We start from the raw sequence: 10,675 nt of genomic DNA, 5'->3' as shown, positions 1-10,675 counted from the left end.
ACCTGGGCGTATTTAGTGTTTTGGGTTATTTGTGCTGTTTGCTCTTGAACGCACCAGAGTCCTTGAAATTCAAATGGATTGTTTGTATATCGGGAATTAATTCGGGATTGTGATTTTCCTTGAAAATACCACTCATGTGATAAGAAGATTGGTACATGACAAGAGACCAAAGTCACCCTAGGAGCAAGTAGAAATCTGTCAGGATGTAAGGCTTTGTTTGTTCTTCAACTAAATGAAATATTTAAAAAGGAAATCAGATAGCATGCATTTCTGGATAAAGTTTGGGGCAGTTAAGGACATTTGATTAATTGCATTTTGTAAACAGGACCTAAATTAACCCAAATCCCCTTATGTGAATACGAAAATTTACTAGACTTATAAATAGAATGAGTCCTGTACCGAAATGAAAGAGCTAAAAGGTCTTTACATTTGTACCTGAGTAATAACAGAATGAGTCTTTCTGTTCACAAAAGCAAAGTTGTCCTTGAAGACACTTCCAAATTCCCAGTAACTGCAGATGACCCTAAGACCCCTGTGGAAAGGAACGTGGGAGTCCGAGTTGCTTAGGGTCGCAGGAATGGAATGACCTAGACTGGCCTGGACCCCCCACGCCCACCCCGGCTCAGGCCCACCTTGGGTCATGGCTTTGTATCCTTGGGAATAATGAGACCCCCTCCAAAAGGAAAGGCCCATGCTGATGGAGACGCTGGAGCAAAGTGTCACAGGAAAGTGTCTGGGCAGGGTGGTCCCGAGCCTCAGCCAGGCTGGGGGACCCCGGGGCAGCCCCAGCTGCAGGCCTGAGATGCTAGAGCTTATGAGACCCCAGACTCTGCCCCCTACTCTGACCCCTCCAGCAGACATGCCCCTCTCTTCTCCCATCCCACGACGCAAGTTCATCCCGAACCTTCTCCCAGGAAACAGGACACGAGCTATGGGCTGCTTGGTAAGAGCCAAGAAGCAGCAGTCTCAGGAGACTGTGGGCCAGGCAACTGCCACCTTGAGACAGCAGGGCGGGGTGCCCCAGGGTAGCTGAGAGGAGATGGGACGCCAGCACGGGCTCAGACAGGGGCTTTTCCAGAAAGATCCCCCAGTGCACACCAGTTCTCAGGGAGGTGAAAGCGATCAGCACAGACCCATTGGTCAAGGGCCACCAGGGCCATGGGGACACCTGACCCGGGGTCAGAGCTGCCACGTGCCACCGTGTGACATCACTCACAGAAGAATAGCTGGGCGCCAGCGAGTCCACTCAGAGGACCCCCATAGCGATCCAGGCTGAATCCAAGGGCTTCCGGGGGCGGGTGGGGGAGGGGTGGTGGTGGTTGGCAGCAGTTGGAGAGCAGGGGTCCGCGCACAGGGTGGCCTGGGGAAACGAGGAGGTGGGGCTTGCCCAGGCCCCACCTAAGCGAGGGTTTCCCTGGATGAAGACCTGAACTCCCTGCCCGGCCAGAGACAAGTTGCATCTCTTGATCCCTGAAGGAGCAGAGGCGGCTCCTAGCTGTGCAGGAAAGGGCAGCAGACCCGTTCGGAGACCCGGTGGGACTGGGCAGGCTGCCCGGAAGTTGGCCTGACCACTGGCAGGCGACCCGCTGGGCCCCATACCCGCCCCTCTCGAAGGGCAGAGAACAGTTGCAAGCAGGCCACCGGCCAGGGGACATCATCCCCGCACATCAGCCGAGACTTGTAAGGCCCACACCCTGTCCGTCTCTCGGGTCTGGCTGAATGCAGGGACGATGGAGGCCAGGGGCCCCACAAGGCGAAGGAGGGCAGCTGGCAGAGGGCTGCCCAGGTCCTCAGGAAGAGATGCCACCAGGCCCCCTAGCCAGCCAGGCTTGTGGGGTGCAGGGGAACCGTGACCCTGTCATCTCCTGCTGGCCCCTGCTCTCTGGCACACACACTGCTTTCTCCCTTGACCAGGGTGGCGGCTGCCCATCCGTGGGCCACACACCTCAACCCTGCGTGCGGGGCTCCATCGAGAAAGGGAAAGTGGAAGTGCTGGGACACCCTCTTGGCAGGGGCTGGTGAGGGGAGGGGGCCAGGGGGCAGGGGGAGGGAGGGGGTCGACATTCAACACAGACCTCGGCCCCATTGTTTTAAATAAGAAATTTATTGCAAATATAGAAATTGATTCTCTCCATACAGGAATCTCCGAGTTGAGGAAAACAATTTCGTGCCATTCAGTTTAAAACAGGAAATCGGGAGGAGGGAGAGGCAGATAGAGGGAAGAGAAAATAAATGAAGTTATTACCCCCCCCAAAAGAAGAAAAGGAGAGGTTTTGGGCCACCCCCCCCCCCCGAGGAAGGAAAGGTCCACACACAGCTAGGGGTCACAGGTTCATAGCCCAGGGCCGGGAGTCCAGCTCTGCAGTACCCAAACCAGGTGCCAAGCCAGCCGCAGGTGCCCACGGGGCTGGTGGCTCCTTGTGGGGGGAGGGAGAGAGCAACGGAGGGAGGAGGGGAGGGGGGAGCCAGGAGGGACCCCTGCCCCTGTCCAGCCCTGTGCTTGTTGGGCGAGGGGCAAGAAGCAAGAGAAAGCCCACAGCCTCCCACGCACCCCGTTTGACACCCCCTTCCTCTCCCTCAGCTCAGCAGCAGTGAGGGACCTTTAATGAGGCTTCTGAGGCAGGCAGGAGAGGCAAAGAGTGTAAATACTGGTTCTGTCTTAGAGGTGGGAGGACGTGGGTCAGGATGGAGGACAAGGAGCCCTGCAGCTCCTGGGACGGAGGGCGCACTGCGGAGCAGAAGCCTCAGTGGGGAGGGATGGATCGAGCAAGCCCCAGCCTTCCCGCCAGCCCCCCTGGGCACGGGTCAGCCCTGCCCCCTTAGGCCCCTCAGGGTCAGACACCCCCAGGGCTGCCACCCAGAAAGAGCCCCATCCCCCCCGCTGCTCAGCCACCAGTGGGGTGGGGTAGGCTCCCTCAGAGGGGGTGGGGACACCTGAGGAGCTTCTTGGGGACACCCAGCCACGCCTCACCCCCTCCCCTCTGGTCTGGTCCTTGCAGCTGGTGGGTTAGTCCTCCCAGCCGGGCCCCTGTCAGAGGGGTGCCCTGAGCCCCTCCCCCATGCCCTGAGCACCATCCCCTCCGTTTTTATTTTTTAATTCTCCACACAGTGTCCCCCACTGGGGAACATTTTGTGGCTGTCCCTTGTCTGCACAGGAGGCCTTTACAAGCTAGGGCCTGTTACTCCTGGTCCCCATGCCTGGTTCCCCTTCCTGGACTCGGTCCAGCCCTATCTGGTTTCGAGACCCTAGAAGATTTCCTTCCTTTCCTTTCCTGAGCTTCTGTTCCCTCTCTGTCAAATTTCCAGGAGTGGGGATGCTGAGCGGCTTCTAGTCCGCAACTTGAAAGAGCCCCAGGGCCAGGCCCAGCCTCTCCCCTGCCCCTCCAGCCCTTGGGGCCCTGCAGGCCTACTCTTGCTGTCCCGTGGGTCTTTCCACTCCCACCACCCCACAGATAGCCCTACCCTACCCCACCCCCAGCCTGGACTGGGGGCAGCCTCCACAGTCCTCTGGCACTGTCCCCTGGCCCCCTGGGAGCCGTGCAGAGGGGAGGGGCCTCCCGCAGGTAGGGGCAGGCCCTGGGACCCCTGTGGAGGTATCTACACTACACTAAGGTGTTTTTTTGTTTGTACCCTCCCGCCCCCGACCTCTGCTTTTCCCTTCTGGAAAACCATTAGCTCCAACAGAGGGTTAGCAGCGCCAGCCCTCCCAGTGACAGTAGCCCTCCTGGTGCCACCCTCCAGCGATAGGTACCCAGGAATTTCCTCTGGAGATGCTCTGACAGTGACAGCAAAGCCCAGGCACAACCCAAGGTAAGGAGGCCTCCTCAGGAGGTCCAGGGTACAGCACCCACATCTCCTCCTCTTCCTCGCCCTCCGCCTTGCCCAGTAGCTTCCCCTTCCCTTCCCTCCTGCCTGCCCACCCTCCCCACCTGCCCAGGCTCCGGCCCAGGCCCACCGTGCTCATCGCCATTACAAACACAGGGCCTCGGCCAGCCTGACGCCTCAACGGGAATGTTCATTTGTGTCTCGTATTTTGCTCACGGCTGGGAGAAGAAGTATCCTGAACAGGAAGATATAGGACACAGATGCAAGAAAGCCTCCAAGGTGGGCTACGGTGCACTGGCACTTTTCCCAGGTGGAGGGCACTGGCTGGGCAGCTGAAGATACAGCCTGGCTGGGAGGCCAGAGGCCCAAGTTAGATCCTGTTCTGTCTCCAAGGTTGGCGCGATCTAGGTTGTGAAGGCTGATTGCCTCCCAAGGTGGCAAGACCCTCGCCATTAAGACGGAGACCTAGCCTTAAAGCCCCCAAAGTAAGATGGCCTGCGGTTTTTAGAGGTCATCTTCAACCAGGAATGATGGGGGAATGGCAAGGGTGGGGCTCCCGCACCTTCCAAGGGTGAGGCTCCCTTCCTTCCCCGGGGGAAGCTCCATCTCCACTGAGGCCAGGCCACCCTGGGCCCCAGCTCCTTCCATGGGCTCCCCCCCACTCAGGGCCCCAAGCCTCCCCATAAAACCACCCATGAAGCCCTGAGCTCTCAGCCCCCAGTATTCAGCAGTGTGACTGTCCCCCCACCAACCTGATGGCCAAACCACCCAGCCCTTCCCTCTTCAGCACCCCCCATCTTCATCTGAGAAGGGCAGCAAGTGGGATAAAGAGGTCCTCCCATGCTCCCTTCCCTGGGGCTACCCTTCTCTGGCAGGGAGGAGGGGGAAGGAGGAGGGCACGAAACTGGGACCCACAGGGTGAGGCAACGCTTGCAGGATCCACCATTCAGAAAGACAGGAGACGGGTACGGGGTGGGGGCTGTGTTTCGGTGGCACCTGTTTTGGGTCTTTTGCAGAGCTGGTCCCTCCCCAGGTTTCAAGAGCTGCTTGTCAGATCACAACAGAGGGAATGTGGGCAAGAGGGGGTGGCGGGAGGGGGGCCTGGGAGTCTGGACAAACTGGCACATACACGACAGATGTTTGCTCAGAAAAATACAGTAAAATCGTCATGCAAATATAACAGGAATCTGCTTTCTCACACCACTGGCTTTGCCTGCTTGCTGTTCTCAGTTTTGCCAATCTGGTGTGAGGAGGGGTTGGGGGGGCCAGGTTTCAGGGGCTGAGGGAGGTCTGCTCTGCGTTATCCTGCTGGCCCCCTCCTCTCTATTCCCCAGAAAAACAGTCCTTTCTTTGCAAATGTCACTCCCAAAGTGAGCCCTGGGCTTGGTCTGTCGCCCAAGTGGGTGTAAGAGAGGCGCTCCGTTGAGCCCTGGCAACCCTCCAAAAGACCTCCCCCAGACCCTACCCCTGGCAGAAAGGTCGCTAGACACCCCCACCCCAGCCCAGGAGATGGCACTAGCTTTCCTGGTCAGGACCGCCCCCTACACACAGTACAGGTCTTGATCCCACCCCAGTGCCCACTCTCACCCCACAGCCACACTCCCCAAATCTCAAGAAACCCAACGGGGTGACAGGCCAGAGGCTAGGGGTCTCCAACAGGGCTGTGGGGGGAGCTGAGTGGGCTCCTCCCCATCCTGAGGTGGGTGGGGAGCCAAGCAGCACATTGGCAGGTGGGCAAAGCTATAGTTGTCCCCACCGCCCTTTGGCCCACGTCCTAACCAAAGGTGAAGGGCCCCTCAGCACCCTGACAGTGTGCTCAAGCCCCCACAGCCTCAGGACCCCAGGTCAGCCTCCCCCAGCCCCCAGACTCATCCCTGAAAGCCCCTAGCTGTGAGAGAGGCCACAGCCACCTGGCCCTGCCCTCCCTTACCACCCTCCACCGCCCACACTGAGAGAGAACCCCCAGGAGCCCAACAGTCCCAACTGCCAGGCCCTGGGTTGCCATGGAGACAGAAGCTGGCCAGGGAGAGGGAGGGGCCCCAAGAACCTGCCTGCGCTCCCCCCCCAGCAGGGAGGGGTGGTGCTCACTGTTTGTGCTTTGTTCGATGTTGGGTGGGGGTCTGCAAGGGGAGGAGCGGCCATTTCCATGGAAACATGGGAGCCCCTCTGGCCAGAGGGTGGGGAGGGAAGGGCAGCCAAGAAGTGGTGGGTGAGTAAGCCTGGGAAAGCCCTCCTTCCCCTGGGCAGGCCGAGAGATGCTGCCCCCGAAGTCCCACCTGGGGGTCAGGCAGGCGGGAGGCCAGGACGTGCGGGCACAGGCAGAGAGACCCCCGTGACACCCTGCCTCCCCACTGCTCCCAGGCATCACAGTTCACTGCTGCCCTCTGGGATGAGTAGGGGCCCTAGGGGCCCAGAGAGGCTGGGGGGTGGGGCAAGGGGGCCTGCACCTGAGAGGCGGTGGGAGCTGGCCCGCTGCTCTCTCCTCAGGCCCCAGAAGCAGCTCCCAGGCTACTTGGAAGACACTTGAAGGGGGCTGGTGGAATGGCCCCGTGCCTCTGCTCCTTTCTCGCAGGCAAGACCTCCCATCTCTCCTGGGTGCTGGCAAGGGGGCGAAGGACCCCCAGTGTGATGAATCACAGCTCCACGCTTGGGGCGGGGGGCATGGCTGTGGGGCTTTCTAGAAAGGAAGAGCACCTGCCTGATTCTCAAGTTCCTCAGCCCCAGGAGACCACAGCTCCGGAAGGGGGTGGCGGGCAGACGAAGGGCGGGGACACAGCATGGGGCTGGGAAGTTGGGCAAGGGCCTAACCTGCCACGTGTGGCCCTGGGGTTATCACCTCCTTTCTCTGAGCCTCAGTTTCCCCAGCCATAAAGAAAGGAAATGATGCCCAGTGTCTGCCTGGTGCTAAATCTCCATGTGAGTGACCTGTCCCCAGAGCCGGGGGTGGGAGAGGGGAACCCTCTCCCCGCCCCGGACTCCTCTGCCCCCAAACCCATCCCTAGTCCCAGAGCCCCGGACCCCACACCCCCTTTCAGCTTCTTTCCTGGCCTGCGCCCCGCCCCCCCAGCCCCGCACACCCCAGCAGAGTCCCTGGGCAGCACAGTAAAGACGACTGGTTTCGGTATCAGTGTGTAAACTTTAAGGAGAACGTGTCTTTGTTTTCCTGTCCGTTATTGTCGGGTGGTGGTTGTTCACAGTCAGGTGGTGGTCAGGTGTGTGCATGGGTGCGTGCGTGCGGGTGTGCGTGTGCGTCCACTCCTCGGCCTCGGCCCCAGCGCCCCCCGTCACCCCCCTCCCCGCCCCGGCCGGGCCGCTGGGCCCTTCCCCACGAGCCCCCAGCCCTCCCCCTCCGGCCTCACCGGGAAGGAGAGGGTCACAGCTTCTGCTGGGCCGAGACCCCCTTCCAGTAATCGAGGATGTCGTGCAGGTCCTCGTCCTTGGCGAACTGGACCTTCTTGCGCAGGGCGTGGCCTGCGGCCATGTACACCTCCTCCCGGTGGTGCTTCTTGTAGGGCCGGAAGCGCTCCCAGATCTTGTGCGTGCTCTCGGAGGAGTACTCAGGGCTGGACGAGTAACCTGAGTAGTAGTGTCTGGGGGAGAGCTGCGAGTAGGTGGAGTCCCGCTTGGAGCGGGTCAGCGGCTTGAGGAAGGACACGCGCTGGCTCAGGCTGTCGGCGCCCTCCTCGTAGTACAGCGCCGGGAAGCTGTGCCGGTGCTCGCTGCAGTGGAAGGCGGGCTTCACCTCCAGGTGGTGGATGCCGCCGCCGCCGCTGCCCGCCGGCACCAGCGGGAGCCGGTCCAGCGGGCTGTTGAGGGGGCTGCCCTTCTCGATGTACTTGGAGTCGCCCTTGGCCAGCCCCGCGGCGGCCGGGTGGTCGGGCACGTCCAGGCTGAAGACCTTGGCGCTCTTGATGGAGCCGCTGGACGACACGCTGCAGGTCTTGCGGGCCACGGCGGCGTCGGCGCTCAGCTGGCGCTGGAGCGGGTGGTGGGAGCTCTCCTTGTACGGGGGCGAGAGGAAGCTGGGCCGCTCCAGCGCCCCAGGGGGGGCGGCCGAGGCGGCCGCGGCGGCGGCGGCGGCCGCGGGGAGGGACTGGCACTCGAAGGCCAGCTCGGGGTCCCCGCTGCCGCCGCCACCCCCCAGAAACGAGGCCGAGTCCAGCTTCAGGGCATCGATGCAGTTGTTAATGATCTGGTTGACCTTGTCCACCTCCTTGGCGATGGTGGAGATCTCGGCGGCCGAGCCCTGGCCGTTCTCCAGGTCCGGGAGGTCATCCTCAGGCCGGGCCAGGCCATCCCCACCCGCGCCTGTGCGCACCTCGATGTAGTTGCCCTTGGTGGCCACCTTGGGGGTGTCCAGCCCAGCCTCCAGCCCCTTGGAGGTGGGCAGCTTCTCCCCAATCATGGAGGGGATGGAGGACATACAGGACACGGGCAGCACGGGAGGTTCGCCCAGCTTCTGGGCGGCGTGGACCACAGAGCCGGCATCCACATCCGCCCCGTAGCGCATCTCCAGTATGGTCTTCTTGACCTTGACCGACTTCTGCTTCTCCTCCTGCATGCGCCGCTTGCGCAGGCAGTAGTAGACGGCGCCCAGCACGATGACCATGCCGAAGAGGCAGCCCAGGATGGTCATGATGTAGTGGGTGGTGGTGGAGGTGCTGGGCGCCAGGTCGCCCGGGACGGGGTCCCGCGTGGTGAAGGTCAAGCAGGTGTGGTTGAAGCGGCGGCTGTTGCGCAGCGAGGTCACGCAGAAGGTGTACTCGGTGTGCGCCCGCAGCTTGTCGAGCGTGACGATCTCCTTCTTGTTCTTGAGCGTCATGACGTCGGAGAAGTAGCTGTTGTTGTACTGGACCAGGACATACATCTTGCTGTAGGGGTGCGGGATGATGACCACCAGGGTGGCCGAAGTGAAGGTGACGTGGTGCAGCTTGATGGCGGGCCCCGCCGATGCATCTGTGGTGGACGAGGCCGGGGGCTCCACCGAAAGGATCTCGTCAGGGTTGAAGCCCGAGTTCTCATCGGGCTCCCTCTGGGCGTCGGTGGAGTAGGGCGTGGGGTGGCTCGCAGGCCGGGCGGGCAACGAGCCATTGCGGCACTTGGCCTGGAGCACGGTGATGGCGTTGAGGCTGTGATAGGGCCGGGGCACCAGCAGCGGGTAGCCGGCGAACTCGCGTGGGGACTCGCACTGCAGCCGGTCGTAGTTCTTGGTGACATTGTTGAAGACCACCAGCCAGGCGAGGAAGCCGAAGAGGTCACACTCACAGTTGAAGGGGTTGCCGGCCAGCTCGCACACCATGAGACTGGCCAGGCTGGCGAAGGTGGCGCCGTCCAGGCGGCTGAGGCGGTTGGAGGACAGGTCGATGCTGATGAGGCTCGGGCACTCAGAGAAGGCGGCGGGCGTCACCACCTCGATGAGGTTGTGCTGCAGGAAGAGGAACTGCAGGCGGCCCATGCCGCGCAGCATGCCCTCCGTCAGGTTGCTGAGCTTGTTGTACCCAAGCTGCAGCACCTGCAGGCTCGACTGGCCCAGGAAGGCGCCGTCCTCGATGTAAGAGATCTCGTTCTTGGTGAGGTTGAGGTCGGTGAGGTTCCCGAAGCGGTTGAGCGAGGAGTAGAGCACGGCCTTGAGCTTGTTCTCGTTGAGCCGCAGGTCGTGCACGGTGCTGTTGATGTGCTGCGGGATGGTCTCATAGGGCGGCTGGTTCTGGCTGCAGATGGCCAGCCACACGTACCCCTTGTCGCCCTCGATGAGCCAGCAGTCGGCGCGCACGGCGCCCGGCCGGCACACGCACAGCAGCGCGGCGGCGCACAGCCCCAGGCGCAGCATGACGCCGGCCGTGGCCCCCCTGGAAGGCCGGGCTTGGGGTAAGGGGGGCCCGGGGCACAGGGGACCTAGCAGCGGGAGGCTGGGGCTGGCGGCACAGTCCTCCCTGGGGCCGCCACCATCTTGGGGGCGACCCCCGGCACAGGGGTCCCCCCGAGGGAGCAGACGCGGCCGGTGCCAACCGCGGTGGAGGGCGGCGGTGGGGGGGGGGGGTCCTCCCAGGGGTGCTACTGGCAGGCGTGGGCCACCGGGGATGGGCCTGGGACGCACCCCCACCGCCTGTTTCTGGAAAGGTGCACGGGCTCTCAAGACTTCCTCTCCCTCCTCCTCCTCCTCTTCCTTGTCTTCTTCCTCCTCCTCCTCCTCCTCCTCCTCTGGTTCTAGGCTCAAACTTCAGACGATTCCCACGATTCCCACAGGAGGCTGGAGAATGAAGCTCTGAGGAGGGAGCTCGAGAGACGGGACAGGAAGGAAGAGACCCATCTGTCTCCTGGCTCCTGAAAGGCAGCACCGAGAGGGGGGACAGATCAGTGAAGGCTCAGAGCAGCCCCAGTGAAGCTTCAGCGGGGCCCTGCTCCTTCTCCACCCCTCCCCCGGGGGCCCTTGGTTTCAGCAGCACTCTGGGGTCCCTGTTGCATCAAAGAAGGGAGGGTGGCAGGCAGCGAGAGAGGGAGGAGGGGGTCAAGAGGTCTGGAAGGAAGGAGACAAGAAACAAGGAATAGGAAGAAGGGGACAGAATCTGAGGACGGTGGGCAGAGAAGGAAGACAGGACAGTGACAGGTCAGGTGCATGCATGTGCACACACATACACAACACACACCTCAGCACTCCTGTCCACACTCATCCACCTGCCTGCACAAGGACCCACATGCCCTCACGTGAGCCAGAATGCAACCCACGCCCACAGTCTTCTGTTGGACAAATGGGCCCTTACACACACGACCACATACCCAGGCAGGCACCTTCCAATCCAGGAAAGGAATTAAGAAGCCCAACAAAATGCCTTCTCCCCTCCATACCCAA

The 10,675-nt window shown here is 61.8% G+C and overlaps 1 protein-coding gene across 6 annotated transcripts in view; it reads right to left on the bottom strand.

Annotated features, from left to right (window-relative positions):
• Positions 1–2,085: 2,085 nt before the first annotated feature.
• ELFN2 (extracellular leucine rich repeat and fibronectin type III domain containing 2) overlaps positions 2,086–10,675 on the bottom strand; it is a 56,942-nt gene continuing 48,352 nt past the window's right edge. For all 6 annotated transcript variants that reach the window (XM_077914623.1, XM_077914620.1, XM_077914621.1 and 3 more), the window contains one exon: positions 2,086–10,149. In XM_077914623.1, the coding sequence (XP_077770749.1) occupies positions 7,199–9,655 (2,457 nt within the window). In that variant the 5' untranslated portion in view covers positions 9,656–10,149 and the 3' untranslated portion in view covers positions 2,086–7,198. The remainder of the gene's footprint in view (positions 10,150–10,675) is intronic.

Source organism: Canis aureus, chromosome 11 (genome assembly GCF_053574225.1).
Source record: "Canis aureus isolate CA01 chromosome 11, VMU_Caureus_v.1.0, whole genome shotgun sequence".
NCBI lineage: Eukaryota > Metazoa > Chordata > Mammalia > Carnivora > Canidae > Canis > Canis aureus.
Note: the sequence above shows the minus strand (reverse complement) of the source record. Positions and strands in the feature narration are given on the sequence as shown.